At 40.1% G+C, this 17,608-nt stretch overlaps 1 protein-coding gene and 1 long non-coding RNA gene across 2 annotated transcripts; both read right to left on the bottom strand.

Annotated features, from left to right (window-relative positions):
- Nucleotides 1-13,707: 13,707 nt before the first annotated feature.
- Nucleotides 13,708-14,755, bottom strand: LOC139669279 (protein BTG1-like). The gene is made up of 2 exons (XM_071549720.1): nucleotides 14,539-14,755; nucleotides 13,708-14,359 (listed from the first exon to the last, which is right to left on the bottom strand). The coding sequence occupies exons 1-2, from the start codon at nucleotides 14,654-14,656 to the stop codon at nucleotides 14,007-14,009; spliced, it is 471 nt and encodes a 156-aa protein (XP_071405821.1). The 5' UTR covers nucleotides 14,657-14,755; the 3' UTR covers nucleotides 13,708-14,006.
- Nucleotides 14,756-16,113: 1,358 nt separating this feature from the next.
- On the bottom strand, nucleotides 16,114-16,979 carry LOC139669278 (uncharacterized). The gene is made up of 2 exons (XR_011697225.1): nucleotides 16,766-16,979; nucleotides 16,114-16,488 (listed from the first exon to the last, which is right to left on the bottom strand). It is a non-coding gene; the product is annotated as an uncharacterized lncRNA (long non-coding RNA).
- Nucleotides 16,980-17,608: the final 629 nt, after the last annotated feature.

The raw sequence follows: 17,608 nt of genomic DNA, 5'->3' as shown, positions 1-17,608 counted from the left end.
AACAGTCCAGAGTTCACTTACTTGCTGCGAGGATGAAAAAAAATTACCAGGCAAGTACTTCATGTTAACATTCTCTGCTATCAAAAGTTCATTAAACCCAGACCTGCGGAAAAAACCAGCATTACCTGAGACTCGTGATAAAATTGGGTGTCAGTAATAAAAAGGTCTTGTGGGCTTATGAAGAAGGTTTTTGTTATAAAAGCTACATCATAGTTCTCCTCATTCCTAAAATGAAAGACTTCTATATAAAAGAAAGGGTATTTTGTTCCTTATGAAAAGAGTAATCATGACACAAAAGATTCTATCCTGTGACCTAGAAATGTCTGCCTGGAGAAATCAGGTTTAAAAATCACAAATTCAAGGCAGTGAGTCCAAGAATATTGACCAGACATGATAATACCACAATGAAACCCTGCTACTAAATACTATCACTATTTGTTTTAAACTACTGCCCTACTTTTATTTTGAAAGATGCAATTGTGTTTAAATAGGAACGACAGTTTTGTATTTTTGTTACACTCAGACCAGCAGAAATGGAGCACACTTATGTAACTCACACATCATTCAAATTTTAAAGCTTTGCTTTTTTTCCTCATATCAGGATGACACAACTGCTCCACGTTTCTTGAATCCATAGTTTATCTACATAATTTCACACACATACTGGAAGTGAAAGAAATTTCATGCTCCAACTGTCATTTCACCACCTCTGACTGAGAATCACTGACCCCACATAGAAAAAAAGATCAGAATAGGACTGGAATGTGTCATTCAACAGCTTTTTTAGAAAACACATGTGACACTTTGCAAAGAGAAATATTTTAGAAACTAAGCAAGTCAATGGCTTCAGGAATAGGGCTGTAAGTAGCAAGAAAGGTGACTTTAGGTGAAGGAAGATAAAGCCACATCTGTGTTGTTAACAGACAACTTACCACAGATGTGAATAAACAGACATTATATCCACCAAGAAGTCTAATAACATACACTCTGAGGGAAGAAATGAAGTTACAGCACAAAGAACAACTCTCTACTGTATATGTAACTCCAAAGAACTGCAAGGACAGGCAACATTTTTTACACAGAGACAATTAAAGACACTTTCCATGCACAGGAGTCATGAACATTTACTAGAAAATAAACAAACAAACTCATTACCAGAGAGACATGACCCAAAAAACAAATGAAAAACAGTGTTGTGGCGAATTTCTGTGACTGGTAAGAGAAAATCTATGGAAAAGAAGATCCATCAAGTTAGAAACTGTAGGAGGTCATTAAAGCAGAAAGCTCTGGTGAAATCAGAAAGCTTTGACAGGGTATTAAGGCAGAAGGGTACAAGACCAACCCCATCTAAACACCTCCCTAAAGTCTGTTCTCACAGCCTCTAATCCTGCAGGCAAGGAAGGAAAGATGAAGAGATAAAGAGCTTTTAGGTCTTGCCTTGTATTAAGGGACACACCAGAAACGGGAAAACAAAATGCTCTTTCCATAAAGAGGTGAAAACAAACTCCCAGGACAGAGGTCATGGAGCTGCAGGACTTTTGCTGTTTCCAAGCCAGGCCAACCCTCCTTAGTGCAGATACTTTGCTGTTAATGTCACACTGTTTGCTCATCACCAAACACCCTTTTGATGGGAAAACAGTTTATTGTCTCATATCACAAACCTATCCCAGCCTTGTGTCAGCCCTTGGACCTCTTAATGGTTAAAGGACAGCACATCTTAAACGTCTTCTTGACACAAGACCTGCATGGACATATTTAAGCAGAGAAGAGAACATGTAGATTAATCTGTTTTTCAGCTGAACTGCCATTGTTTTGGAACACAACTCTGTGGAAAAACCTTGAAACCTTCCCCATTAAGCTTTTTAGTTCACTGAGTGCAGGGTCTCCCAAAGATAAATTACAGATTGATGTAAACTGGTCACATATTACATATCAGTTCATACTCAAAACCTCCAAACTGCACAGGAATATCTGGGGATGGTACAGACAGACTGGACAGCAGTTGCTTTTGTACTTACTGATAAATTCAATTTTTTGTTCCCTAGCACGACTATCAAATATTTTAAAATATATAATTCCTTAAATTTATACACACCATATTTTATCAACTGTAATGGTAATAATTTTTGAGTGATCTTTGCATCCAAATGGCAGCATACAAAATTAATGTTCCTCTCAATGAGCTCCCTTGAAGACCTCAGTTTACTGGAATCATCACAATTGAAATCAATAAACAGAACTGATAAACAGCAAAGAGACATCACCTCAAACTCTAAACCTCACATTACTTGTCATCTCCAGTTCATAAACACAGATATAATGCAGTTTCCAAAGCAGAGACACCAATATAAACACTATGGTATCTCAAAAGGGGGATCTGGTTCTCTATTCCAAATCTGGGCATACATTCTGTGTGTTCTCTTGGCGCTGTCCTCGGCACACGGACACCCATGTGGCACATTGGAGCAGATTATTCATCAAAGGAATGGTTTTCTCTGGTGGGAGCTTTTCCCCCCAAGTTCTTTAGGTGACTCAGCAAACCAGGGTGACACACGGCACAGCCACACAAGTGCTGCAGCCACGTAAAGGGAACAGATCCCAAAGCAGGGTGAGCCCGGGATCAGCCTTCCTGCTGGCAGCTCACTCCCAGGCCACGTTAAGCTGATTATGAAACTGCACTTTGAGCAGCTGCAGAACCTCCTGGCAGGGTGAACGTGGGGGGCCCTTTCAAGGAAAGAAGCAAAGGCACAGAAAGAACAGCTATTTCTGGGTGTGCTCTGAAAAAGCAGCAGAGAGCACATCAACAGCGAGATGTTTTGAGAGAGACAACTGTAATTTATTCAGCAGTGCAGGAGCTGTCACTGACAGGTTTTTTGGGTTGTTTTTTTTAACTCTCCCAGAGAAACATGTATTTGATTTCTGCCATCCCCCTGCTGCTGGGTCTACATGTTATGAAAGAGAATTAAATGTTCTGCACCATCAGAGGATCAGTGATAAAGCATTCCACCAAATTATGTTTATTGATTTAAAAGATATTTCAAAGATGACAACCTACAATTCTCGTGATTAAGGTGGAAGGAAGTGGATATTTAACAAGAGATTATGAGATCTTCCTGACTGAATGTCTGCCAAAACCAAGTGCAATAGCCATTGCAATAAAAATCTTTATGATGGTATCTCACTTGTACACTCATTACTCATGCTTATGTTTTCGTTCCATCTCTCACCTTCCCAGTAGATTTCTGGGGAAAAGAAAACCCAAATTGCTGAAGGAAAGAACTATTTCCAACAGCGACAGGATGATAAATATACTGAAATATATAGAGTTGTTGTAGATCTCTCAAGTCCAGCTTTTTAGCAAGAAATTACATTTCAACTGACGGAGTGAGCAGAAATTCGAGATTAAATTCCACACGTATTAAAACAGAATTAGACCCCAAAAGCAGTGTAGCCCCTTCTTACACAGGCTTGGCACCTTGAAAGGTATGAATACATCTGGCATGAATTTATAGATTAAAAAATACAACTTGATGTTCTCCTTGGTGGCTGGTTCTGAACCTTTCTATAAACCTGGGATACTGTGGTACAATTAAAAAAAAAGACATTTACCAAATCATACCTGGAGACTGATATTTAATTTCAAGTACAGGTTTCCAGGGGTTTACAGTGTTGCAAACTACATGTAATGGGAAACAGCCTCATCTGCTGGTTTGAGGAGATACTATCAGGTGTTTTCACATAGTTTGATACTCGCCTTTTGTTTTTCTATCTCCGTTCACATGTCCCAAACCTTATACAGTAAAATCCACAATATAGAATTTGGGGCATTTTTTAGTTTCCCAGCAAAACCATTTGTACACCTCTTCAGGTAACTGAGAGATCCAAAAAAATTCAGTAAAAGTAGAAGCTCTGAATGTACTTTCTGGCTCTCTTTAGACACGTCTAAAGAGATTACTCAAAGACTTCCTGCTATTTAAGTTTCTTATAATTTTACTGAAGCTTCATAGTGTTCCTAAATCAGCTATTCCATGGGAGTGTTTGTTTCAAACAGAAATGTTTGATGAAGATTTTTCCTGGGTTTATTAAGTAAATTTTAAAAAATCAGTTCTGAAATAAGATTATTGAAAAATATGCTGGTTTATCTCATTAGAGATTAAACCTTTTATTAAGAAGCATTAGAACTGAAACAATAATGGGGAGTTTAGTGGGAAACAGTATGGGATAACAGCTCACCCTGAACTTAAGGATGTATTTTTGCTGTCCTTTAAGTCTCAATGACATTACAATCTAAACTTCTGCTCATGTACACACTTAATATTCATGTTGACATGAGCTAACTTCTGAGTGGCTGACTTTGCATTCTCAATATTCTTACAAGAATCATCTAAAGGACAACAAAAAAACCCAAATAGTTATAAAGTGTCTCCTCCTCCTTATCTGCTCTCCCCTCCTGCAGACCACCTTTCCAAACAAATGTTGTTGTGTCTTACACACGTTGTCCTTCCTTGCCAAGGCCAGGGGATCCCATGGACAAGTATTTTCCACATCCCTGTGTGGCCTGTTGGCCCCATGTGCCCTCAGGGTGCTGGTGTAAAGTTAATACAATTTGATTCTGTCAAAGTTAAGCTCTAATGACTCTGTCCTTATTCCATTATCTTGATTGCAGAAAGTATTTTAAAAAACAGCACTCAGGGTACTTAAATTACCTTGGCTTCACAATTCCATCCTTCATTTAGGCTCTAATTTTCAAAGGGCTGATCAGTTCCAGTTCCATTCAAATCAGAATTCAGGGCAGTCTGTTTCAGTGTTTCAATGTCTGTGCTCAGATGGGAGACCTTGGATGCACCAGAAGAAGTTCCAAGTCAATGTAAACCAAACAAAAGGAAAAACTTAAAACAGGAGTAAGCATTCAGATGGCAGTTATAAAGATGTCCTCAAAAAGTGTAAGAAAGGAAAACAGAAGCAAATAAAACAAGAAAAGTGCAGAATATTGAAGGCCCTGAGCATTAATTGTCATTGTTGCATGCAAATGGCATTTCAGAGATTAGTCCTAGAACATAATTGATTATGATGTGAAAATCACACCATGAGTATTCTCTATTAAGGGCACAGCACTAAAACACAGTTGTGTAAAGAGGCTTTACAGGAGATTAAATTCACACTGATTCAAACCAAAAATTCAGAGGTATTTTAACTCCAACAGAAATGAAGAACTAGAATATTTGGTTTAAAAATATTTACCTTTAACAAAAGTAACCATTCTTCTGCCACCAGTTTCCTAAAGCAACCATTGCAAACATGCTGCCTAAAGAAAAGTAAGTGTTCCTGGTAAGTCATTTAAATGACAACAAGTACACAGGAACCCTTTTATACGAATGGCGAGTTTATATTATGCACAAAAGAAAGAACATTGATCTACTATTTTATTTGGTTTTATATGGAGACATCCATAAAGGCATCAAGTGCACTACATAAAAATATAAAAAACAACTTCTTTTCCAAAAAGTATCAACAAAGATGCAAATAGCAGCTCCATAAATAAACCATGACGATAGAAAAAATATTCCCCCCCAGACCGTTAATCATTGAAAAGCTCAGCTTTGTCGTTATAAAGAGGGCAACTGCCTTTCGATTTTGCATACAAGGTTTTCAGTTCCTCTGTTTTTCTGTAGCACAGGGAAATGTTTGTCAGAACAGCCTGGAAATGTGACCTTTCCCATATTTGGGTGAGGCCTCCCATTGCCCTGAAAAGGGAAAACATTCAGTAATGACTGAAATGGAACGAGGTGAGAGCCATCAGTGATGTGGCACATGTAGGAAAGAACACTGGAAAAGCTAAAGAACAGTTTGATTACATCCACATGAATCAAATTATGAAAACAGCCCTTACAAATCAAGGGGTAGAAACAGAAGGAAAGATGAGACCCTCAATGAATCTCAAACAAAAAGATAAACAAATGCCAATTAAACACTTCAGCATATACTTGTGGGGGAAAAAAAGGTTAAAAATTAGTATCATGAAACAAGAGACAGCAGTTTTGTAAATGAGGAACACTTACTGGGTGCCATAGTTTAACAATATATTTTAGGCCTACTAATTCACTGGCAGTTTTAAACAAGAAGCAAATTACCTGTAGATACAGGCATAAAGCTGAGATGCCATTGTTCAAAATGGAACTCCAGCTTTAATTTGCTTAATTATGTGTCTGAAGCAGTGGAAACAATAAGCTGTTCATCTCAGCAATGTGTTAAATATTTAGTTTACAAGCAGTGAACCACAGCAGGAGGTAGGTTATGAGAAGAATAATAAGCCAGCACTGCCACCCCCAAAAAAATCCAATCTTCAGAGATATTGAGGTAACCACCAGAGAGGAAACAGCTGCTGTTGAACTGCAATTATTAAAAAAATTATTAGCAGAAAGTATAGGGAAAAAATGTGTTTTTTAGGATCCTGTCTGATAGGCTGGATGTGTTACAGGCAATTTTTTTTTCCTAAAGCATAATTGTTTGTCCCCATACAAAGATCACAAAGGTGATACTGGATCTCAGTATTCTCCACTAAGGCTCCATGTGAAGTGATACTGGAACAGATAATTCTCTTTGCAAAAGGAGCTCTCAGGCCACCTAAAATACTAAGAACAGACTACAAAAGGCACATTGCAGGATAGTGTTACACTGACCAAGCTGGTACAAAACGGGGACTGTACTAAGGCTGGAAAGAAATGCCTCACAGAAGCTCTGGATTCATCTTCCCTTTCTAATCCAGTGCTGGTTACTATTCCAGTTCTTACATTCACTGTCAAGACACGCTGCCTGCCAATAAACAAGCATTAATATCTTCATTTCATGTTAATACAGAAGCTTAACAAATTTATTTTTGAGAAAATTAATTAATAATTTTAAGAAATTAATGAGAAAAAATTCTGAAAAGGACAGAGAATCCATGGAAAGGTAAGAAGGGAAGAGAAGACAACAAGTTGTCTGGTATGTGCTTTTCTGCTGATTTTTAGTCACAGAAACTGTGACAGATATGCAGCCCACTCTGAATCACAGCTAAAATGAAGCACTTTTTGTGTGTTCAATGTTCAGTGGCTTAGAACACATTTAGAAAAAGAATCTACAATAAATTCTTGCGGAAAGAAAAGGGCAAATATCTATTTATTTTGGAAAATACACCCAGCTTTCCCTGAATATATCATCAAGCCATATGGTGCACACATAGTTGTGACACTCAACACAGAAAAACAAATTATTTTCCTTTCTGCTGATTTGACTCACAGAACAGTTAAGGTTTCAGCTACAATTAAATCTTCATTTGATCCTGCAGGAACGTGAATGTAACACACAGGGCTCAGATAGACAGAGCAAGTGCCTCAAATGTTCACCCAGCTCTGAGCCAAAAGGCTTTTAATGCTAAACATGGGAGGAATTCCACTGACCTCTACAGAAACTATAACTTAAAAGTGTAGCACTGAGTCACTGAAAAAGGGCTGTCACAGACATTACCTAAACATCAGTGAAAGCACTAATGACAAAATCAAGTGTTGCATAAATATCACAGTTCATGACTCTGAATTAATTTTCTTCAGCAAAACCTCCATCCATCAAAATACCTAATTCCACATCATTTGTTCAGCACTACTACCAAATTCAAGTACATATTTAATCACTCTTAATTGATGTCTTAGCATGCAGATGTCAGCCACTTAAAAAATAGCTGACAATCCACAGCTAAACATTCAATGGTTTCAGTATCAGCCCACCACACTCTGAGGCAAAAAGAACAAGACAACCCTCTCCCAACAGGTCTGGACATCTTTTTCCTCCCCAGAGGAAAAACCTCTCTACAAAACTCTTGTATCATCCCTTAACATACACTCAGGAGAGATGTGATCTCTGTATATACAGAAACACCCAGCACTCTTCCCAGAAGAAAGGATTTGTATAAGTGACATGTTATTTTGAGCCCTAAATAAAATCTTATCTCATCATACACATTAGGAAAATTCTGTTCTCATTTATATGTGATAATCCAAATTCACAGAGTGAGAGGAGGCAAGTCTGAGGGGTCAGCTTTTGTTGTAATCTATTCCAAGAATATATATAAAAGTGTAAACCACTATAGTTTATGCTCTTTTCCCTCACTCCTACATGTGTCTTTATGCAAATCTAACCCCCAGGTTGCACATTTGCAACAGAAACATTCACATAATGCTGTTTGGATGCTTATGGCCCTCTATAAATAACATGTAGGGGACTAGTGCAAAGTGCCAGCTGCATATTCATATACATATGTATGGTTGTTAAAATGGAATTTCATATAAAATGCCACATGCCAGGAATTCTCATTAGTGTTTTACTCACCTATATACAGCAGCAAAATAAAGCTCAGGTCTTGCAAATAATGTAATTTTAAGTATTTCTGCATATTTATAAATGGCAGACGAACTTCTTTCCTCCTCACAGCCCCAGTGAAGAAACCAAGTTTCACATTGGCACTCTGTAAGATGAAGTAAGTTTAGCAGTTTGATGGTACTTCTCTGATGTACTTTGATGGATTTTACTTCAATGCATCATTCTCTTCTGACTACCAAGACCTGCTGGAAAAACCAGACAGTTTAAGAAATATTTTCTGTAGAACCTACCTTTTTCCTCAGTCTCTGATGTGTTTGTTTATTCTTCATTCACGGAGCAGACAATCCTGGGAATGGTACACAAGTAACATCAGCCATCTGAGGCAACAGCTGATCATTGAAATGATCAATTTAAGCACAGTTTGCATGACTGCCTCGTCCCAAACATCACCCTGCAGTCACGACAGCTCCACAGCAAGAACTGCTTTATGAATAAAGTTCATTGTGCTCACTACTATTGAACTACAAACACAGTTTATAGAAGTTTATACTCTGAAAAGTTCATATTAAAATCTGCTGCATCACAGCTTCTACAATTGCAGTTATACTTTTATATACACATGTTACTTTTTAAAATGTATTCAGTCTCAAAGATGAACTTTAACACTTGGCATATCTCCAGCACTGCAAACTTACTGTTCTCACATGGGTATTATTTAGCACCAGTGGTTTGTTTGAAACATTATATAACATTTTGGTGATAAAATTTTTCCTCTTCCTACTATGTTTTACAGTTACTTTATCAGGAGAGATATTTGCAGCTTTGTCTTTCAGTGACTCAGGATTGATTTGCTCTTTGATTTAACTGAACAGACATTAGTTTTCTTTTACAGCTTTTCTTTCTTTGGATTTTTAAGAACCACTGGGGAAAATAACAGATACTCTACAGCAGCTTCTCCTAACACATCTATGCAAATATTGCCATCAATAATCCATGGCCCAACAGTTTAAAATAATGATAAACCAACCTGGTCACAAATCACAATTTAATTTGTTCTCTAATTGCTTCCTGACACTGTTCAGAGATCTATAGTCCTGCTGATTGCAAACGAGGGGCAGATGAATCTCACAGTGCAAAGTGACTCTCCAAAGCAGATGAAAGATTCCTCCATGCAATTCCATTTCAATTAAAATATATTGCCCCCTGAAGAAGTTACTTAAATTACAAGGTAAAATCAGCAGTTTAGTTCTCAATGAAAATTTTACATAGCCTTAAAACAGAAAGCAAAATATCAGATGTTATGACTGGTATAAATTCAATCCCCAGCAAGAAAACAATGAGAATAAATGAGCCTGTTACTCCTGCATCATAGATAGTACTAAGAGCAATTCTGGCACCACGAGAAAAATAACTTATAAAAAGTAACTGTGGCGATGGCAAAAAGAATCAACTTTACTAGTCAGGAACCTGAATGCTTCTATTACCCAAGAACACAACTCTTCCCACTGAAGGAAGTTAAAAACATCAGAGGGAAAGGCATGGTTAAAACAGCAAAGAAAAAGAGTTATGCAAAGGTAAAGAGCTTTTAAGATACACCAGCACCCAGGTGAATTCTAGTTCTAAAAATAATGAAGGCAGTAAAATTGGTACAGTGAGGCAAAACCTGCAAGTGATCAATAAACATTTCCTACCTCCATTTGATAATGTGGGTAACTACTGCATGAGGATAATGAAGTAATTCCAATATACTTGTGACTACATCAGATAAGGAAAAATGTAACCACAAGGTCTAGAAAAACACCTTAGGATATCAGTGGGACCCCAATGTCCTTTCCAATGCACGTGGGAACAACTTGAAAATTTCTCCACAGTAGGTGTCCCAATGTAAAAGAGTAACAACTAATTCTTGGAGGAGACTTAGAACACTTTTAATCATGGATTAAATGTAAAAAGGAGGCTAATTAATAAAGTATCAATTAACTTCTTAATGAGGGGTGTAACTAAAAGGAGAACAATATCATTAATACAAGTCAATCTATCTACAAAAGCTACTAAACAAACCCAGGGTTTGTCCTTTGTGTGAGCAACCACAAGCACATTAATTATTTAGGTTTTTACAAGGTACTTCACCTAAAACATGTGGCATTTAGACAAAATTTGACATTGCTCTCAGTGGAGTGAGGATCACAGCACTGTCAGTGCCAGTGGAACGGCAAACTGTGGTGGGAACGGAGCGATTCCGATCAGTGGGTTCACTGCACTCATTCCTTGGGAACAAATTCTCATGCACATATTAAAAACAGAACAAGTGTTGGCAGAAAACATGTATGTAAATCCCAGTTAAAAGAAAATTATTTATGCTCAAACTTAAAAGGCTTAATCTTTCTAATCCTTTAACTAAGAAAAACAGACTTAATTTGATTGCAGTATAAAATGCTACAAGAGGCCATACTGAAAGGCCTTTTATCTTGAGGGTAATGAAATAAGGTCACTAAACTTAAACATATCAAATTTCGTATTTGAATTTACCTGACACTACAAGTAATAGAATCTAAACAAATACAGACAAGCCCCTTATCTCTTAGAACTTTCAGATCAAAATTATACATCCCTGTATTCTTAGTGAGTCACAGGGGTGATATACAGTAATTGCAGTACATAAGTCAGGCTGTATAAACTAACAGGAATTTCTGTCTGAGTTGGATTTTATAACTCAAATATTATGTAATTACCTTGGTAGCAAGGGAACATTTTGGACAAAGATACAAATTTATGGGTTTTTTTCCCTCTACAAGTGTTTCCTTTTTCAGCTTTACTTATTCAACAGTTGCCCCATCTCATACAAACAAACATACACTATTTTTTATCCTTATCCTTTCACTGCTTCAAGGAGACCAGCATGCAATAATTCTTCCTATAGAGCCCACACCATTCTGTTTAAGTCCTGGCTAATTGGATGTGGTCAGTCTCACCTGACAAGTACATAATTTTAAAGATGTTGAGATTTTGGCTTGTTTGTTGCCACAGCAGAATACAAAACTTACCACCTTTTAGGGAAAACACAAAGTTAATTTTATTTACCTCCTCCAAATAACTGCCTCCCTGGCTTACTACGAAGTGCCCTGTTGGCTCAGAACAGCCTTTGTGCTGTGAGTACGCCTTTGACATTTTTTAAAGCAATGGAATGCAGTTCCAGACGTCACAGATATCACAGTGTATTTACTTGCAGCTCAAGTATTTTATTTGCTTCAGTAGGTTTTCTTAAACTCCCCAATGTCTCTCTCCCACCTGCTTGTCTGCAGAGAGACTTCAACTCTACTCCAGTAGCTGAAATATACGGAATTGAACTCGCATCACACTGACAAAGTGTCCCTTCAATGATAAAAATCAAACTTGCAGAGAGTGCAGGATACTGGAGACATGATATTATGTAACACAGGAAACATCCCATTGCTTGGGGTGGGATTAATAAAAGACAGAATTCCTCATGGCTGGATTAATCCAGGCTCTTCTCTGCTCTTACAGACAGACACCAGGCAAGAAAAGAGCATCTGAACAACCTGCTGTACCTACTTCACCTCAACCCATACCTGGCAGCTGTAAATCGTACCTGGAAATCACATCTTGTCTCCCAACACATCTTCAATTCCACTTCAAGTGTTCACTGCTGTGTAAAACCCGTGTTAAACTGAAGAGTTCATACCCATCTTTCCCAACTGACTGTGACTATAATGCACAGCAAGGCCAATTACCTTTCAAATGAAACTCAATCAAAGAAGGCATCTCACCCTCTGAAGATTTGAAGTTTTTCTGTTCAATTACTGACAAATGTGTCAAATATGTCCCTTAGAGGTCCTAAGGAAATAGAATTATCCACACTGAATATTTATTGGAGAGGAAAAGGAAAGTATTACTATCTCCTCAAGAGAACAAAACAATGTCATGAGAACCAGCTTCCAATCTTATCTAATACAAAAGCAATTTGCCACAAGACCTTTAACACCCATTTGTTAAAGTAACCCAGAAACTTCTTTATTGGAGTGATAGACTAGAAAAACACAATCAATTTTTAGATAGTTTTATTACTAAGAAAAGTGCACTAAGCTTTTCCTTCAGATTAAACAAATACCACTAGACAAGCCTGCCTCGACGATAAAAAGCAAACAAGCAAGCCACAGCTTTTTCTAAGGCAAACAAAGAAAAAACCTCTTTGTGAGGTGAAGTTCTGCCCTTTCCAGTTTGCCCAGACTTGCCCCTTCCCTCTCTGTATGTTCTACCATGTTATTGACATAGCACAAGGGGTATTTTTTTGCTGACATACTCACCCCAGACAAAGCCCTCTTTCATCAAGTGTTCAACGGTGCTCCAACACCAGGCTACAGAAAACACCAGTGCCAGACACTCTTCTATAGCTGGATTATTAACCGCTGCTTCTTGGAAAGGGAATCACAATATCACTAAATTAAATCCCTTACCAGAACGTCAGCACTGAGTCTGCACATAAACCAGCAACACAATTTTAGTTATTACATCAAATCTACTGTATTTTATACTTTTACTAAAATAGGACCCAACTGGTATTAGAGGGCCTGACAAAAATAAGGGACTCAGTGCCAGAGACAGCAGGTTTTTACTTGCCAGAAAAGCCAAGGTAGTTACACAGTGTTCACCACTTTCTCTCAAGCTTCCTATGTGATGTTATGCTGCAGTTTTAAACTACATTTCCCAATAAACTCAAGCATTTTTTGCTATACATCAAATATTAAAAGAGTACTTCTGCTTCCATTTAGTTTGATTATCAAAACAACCCACTCATGTCTACACAGATTATTCAGCTCAAGACACACAGCCAGTAAGCTTTACCAAAACTAAGGGTTTTGTTGTGGTCTGAAATAAAGAGGAATGCTCAGAGCTACACCCTTCTACCTACAAAGCTTTCTGCAATAATTAAAAATGGCTAGAATCAGCTTTGAGAACAAATGTTAAAAGCCTGGGGGGAAAAAATAAACAAAACCAAAACAAGTAGTTTGAGCAAGTCTTTATTCTTCTACTGCAATAACTACAAATAACAAGACAGACTAATTCCCCAATTATTTTTGCTAAAATGCTGGGGTATGATGGAATCCATCCCTCAAATAAATGCATGCTTTGAAAAAGGAAAAATAAGAGATATTTTTGTGATTTGTGCCTTGCAGCCAAACTTGAATGACCCTGAGAGAAGTCTGTGCAGACAAATCACAAGATTTATGTGCAGCTTGTTAGATGTTTCCCGCCCCCCTTTGTGTTATTGCTCCACAAATTGCAGAATGTTTGTTTTTTAGCAAGTGCTAATCTTGACTAGAATCCATCATAAAGAGTGCTACAATATTGCTTTTTATTACAAATAGCCAAAACATCTTTGAAAATATAAATGTGTAAAACAATCCACCAACTGTACAGTGCATTTACAGGACACAATCCAGAAAGTAACATGCAGTGTAAAAACTGCTTTATACATTAGCCCTTGGCCACAAAGAACTTGGCAGTACTACCACGACTTATTAATGACTATAGGGTGAAAAAAAAGAATTAAAAACCCCAAAAAGCTCAGTTACATCTAACTTTACCACAAGATTGGGATACATACATCATTGTACAAGGAAGAGTTGTTTTTAACTAGAAACCGTCATCATGTTGTAACTCTTGGAAGGGCTGGATCTGCCGATTCTCCACTCCTCCTTGCAGCTGGTCCTGCTCTCCAGCTGTTTGGTTGCCTTCCCTCCAGGCTGGGGGCTTTCGTAGAGCACACAGATAGACCCATCCTCGCCTATGCGATAGGACACTTCGAAGGGGTCGACCCACAGAGTTAATTCGCTGGGCAAGAGCTGGAAGAGCCTCTCGTGGCTCAGTCCGATCATCCCCGCTGCCTTTCCTATCAAGGGGTCCATCTTATGGTTGATCCTGATGCAGCGGTACCCGGAGCCCTTGGAAGGCACCAGGGGGAACCAGTGGTGCTTGTAGTGCTCTGCGGGAGGGAACAAAGAGGAGCTTTATCGCGGTGCGCTCCGCCGGAGCCCCGGGACGGGATGGAGGGGATGGAGGAGATGAGGGGATGGAGGGGATGGAGGGGATGGAGGGGATGGAGGGGATGGAGGGGATGGAGGGGATGGAGGGGATGGAGGGGATGTCCCCCACGCCGCTCACCGCGCATCGCCTCCTGCAGGCACTCGCGGAAGCACCGCAGCTGCTCCTCGCCGACGCCGCCGCCTGCCCGCAGGAGGCGGGTCACGAACGCGGCCGCCGTGGAGATCTCGGTCCTCATGGCCGCCCCGGCCCCGCTGCCAGCGCCGCCCGGCCCGGCCCGGCCCCCGCGGCCGAGGCGGCACCGCGCAACAGCCGCACGGCGCGGGCGGGACGGGGCGGGTTTGTTTTGCTGCCGGAGGAGGCGGGACCAGCGCGGACACACGGACAGCCCCGTGCCGGGGCAGCGCTCGGCGGCACCCCGAGCCCCCCGTGCCGACCCCTGGTCCGACTCCGCCCGCCCCGGGTCCCGTTCACCACCCAAAGGCACTAATAGGTCCGGCGCGCCCCGCGGGGCTGCAGCACCGCATTCCCACCCCAGGGCATTGGCAGCTCCTCTTACTCCACCACCCACCCCATCGCCAGCGATATTCCCGGCGGGCATCACCGTTATCCTGCCTCGGGCCCTTTTCCCTCTCATTTCATAGAATCATAGAATCGATTGGGTTGGAAAAGACCTCCGAGATCATCAAGTCCAACCCTTGGTCCAACTCCAGTCCCTTTACCAGATCATGGCACTCAGTGCCACGGCCAATCTCAGTTGAAAAACCTCCAGGGATGGGAAATCCGCCCCTCTCTCTGGGCAGGCCACTTCAATACCTGATTACTCTCTCTGGAAAGAATTTTTTTCTGATCTCCAACTTCAATTTCCCCTGGCAGAGCTTGAGCCCGTGCCCCCTTGTCCTATTGCTGAGTGCTTGGGAGAAGAGACCAACCCCCAACTGGGCAGAACTTCCCTTCAGGTAGTTCTAGACAGTGCTGAGGTCACCTCTGAGCCTCCTCTTCTCCAGGCTAAACACCCCCAGCTCCCTCAGCCTCTCCCCACAGCACTTGTGCTCAAGACCCGATAAGAGCACAATCTGAAAACCTCTCACTGTCTCTCAAGTGTGGGATTTCCTGCCCTACAGGAAAGCAACAGGATGAATACTCTCAACAGACAAAAACACAGATACTTGTCCAAAACTCAAACGCCATCACCTACTCTGACCAGTCCCACTTAGCTAGAGCCTAATTCTGAATGCCATTTTGTAGCCTAAGCAAAGAGATTTTCACCAAGGAAAAATAATCTTATTCCACCTCTTGAAGAAAACACAAGAAGTTTCTGTGGTTCCTTTTCCTCTCACTCACAGCTGTTAGCATGAGACTAACCCTGTCCTAACCAGCTCGGAGGTCCAGGTCAAGAGCCTATTTTATTAAAAGAAATTTTCACTGAAGCCCAGTTCACATTTTAGTGCTTCAAACTTTAGAAATTGAGCTAAAAATTTAATTTATACTGGTATCTGGACAGATCCGTCACTCACTCACTTCAGTCTTGGTTTATTCAGTGTTCAGAGAAACATTTAAGGCTTAAGGTAAGAAAGAGACAAAAAGAAAGAAGAAATGAACAGATATGTAACTGCTTGACTTTCACCTCCCTGCCAGAAAATGGTTCCATAGGCAGCAGTATTTAAAGCAAACTCTGTAAGGGTTCATCAAAAATCTAATTATTTGCCTTTTATTAAGCTAATAATTTATATAAACAGGATGCTTTAGAAAGTACTGGAGGGTCCCAATAACACAGCACTGGAGATGGCAATTAAGAATTTGGAAACACAATTCCAGCACAATTCAGCAATAACCATTGAAATATGTTATTTTTCATCAGAAACACATTTTAAGTATTCATAAAAAGAAAAAAAACCCACAAGCATCTGCGTCTTGGGATTGTTTTTCCCCCATCTGCTGGAAGTTTTCTATGGCTTTAAGAGTTGAGAAGGTTTGTCACAAAGACAGCAAAAGCAGGTAAGTCACCCACTGCTGAGAATTGTTGGGATTCAAAGCCTTTCTAGAAATGAAAGCAGTTGAAGCCTCAGGCTGCAAGAGTAAGAGATAAAATTAATGTTAAAATACAAAACTAGGTGAAACTGGAAGATACAAGCAGAGTGGAGAAAAAAATGAAACAATTCTAGGGGAATGAGGCAACCTCAGCCCAGTGCCCAAGACCAGTAAGTCAGCAACAGTCAGATAACAATTCATGTTCAGGCAGGAACCTGCTGAGGTGGCATCCACGTCCAGCTGCATCATTCCTGACACAGCTACCAGACACACAACCTTTCATCAGGATTGTTTTAACTCATCAACACAGACTTACTTTGCTGTTATTCTGTTCACCTGCAGGTCACTTTATTTTTAGCAGGAACACCTGGAGAAGAGGAAAACAGAGCCAGTGTCTTCGTTTATCTTGTTAAAAACAAAGTTTGTGGAAGTGTTCTGTCATTTTATTTTTGCCCAACTTCAGCTAGAGAAAGAGAAGAAAGCACAACTGAAGCTGTATTACTTATACAATATACTGTTATTTAAAAGTAGCAATAATAAAAATTAGCAATCATAGCACAATCCTATTATTAAAAAAATCAAAACCAAATAAACCCCATACACACACCCACAAACCCCCCCGAAAAACAACAAACACAAACAACAGCCCCCCCAAACACACACACACAAAACACCCCAAACTAACCCCCCCTGCCCCAACCAACTCAGAATTAAGAGCAAAGCATGTCTAAATGGAGTATACAGGTACTGGAAATAGAGCACCTGAACCTGCAAGAGGAGGTTTTAAAGAAAGCAAGCAATTTTGGTTTCAATCCATCTCATAGAATCAGCTCTCTCTAAACATAAAGAAATAAAACCATTCTTAAAAGCAAGAGCTACCTTGTGCTTATTGCTAGACTACAAACGTCGTGTTACCATTCTCACTAAAGGGAGAAAAAGAGTAACAGCATCAGACCCATCCATAACTTCCCCATTGGTACATAATGGATAAACCACAACTTCTTAGAGACAAAAAAGCCTCCAGCCAGCCCCTCAGAGCTGAAGGGGCACCAGCGTCCCCCCTGGAGGCGGCCCCTGTGCAGTGCCCGGTCCCAGGGGATCCCGGAGGGGCCGGGCTGGGGAGCAGCCCTGGGGGCTGGGGCTGTGCCCGGGCCCTGCC

Source organism: Pithys albifrons, chromosome 3 (genome assembly GCF_047495875.1).
Source record: "Pithys albifrons albifrons isolate INPA30051 chromosome 3, PitAlb_v1, whole genome shotgun sequence".
NCBI classification, from domain to species: Eukaryota; Metazoa; Chordata; class Aves; order Passeriformes; family Thamnophilidae; genus Pithys; species Pithys albifrons.
This window is presented reverse-complemented; position numbering and strand designations above follow the sequence as displayed.

Coding starts and splice junctions, on each gene's coding strand:
- LOC139669279 (XM_071549720.1), bottom strand. CDS start 14,656: ATGAGGACCGAGATCTCCACGGCGGCCGCGTTCGTGACCCGCCTCCTG. Junction 14,360..14,538: donor CCTGCAGGAGGCGATGCGCG/GTGAGCGGCGTG, acceptor TCCCTCCCGCAG/AGCACTACAAGCACCACTGG.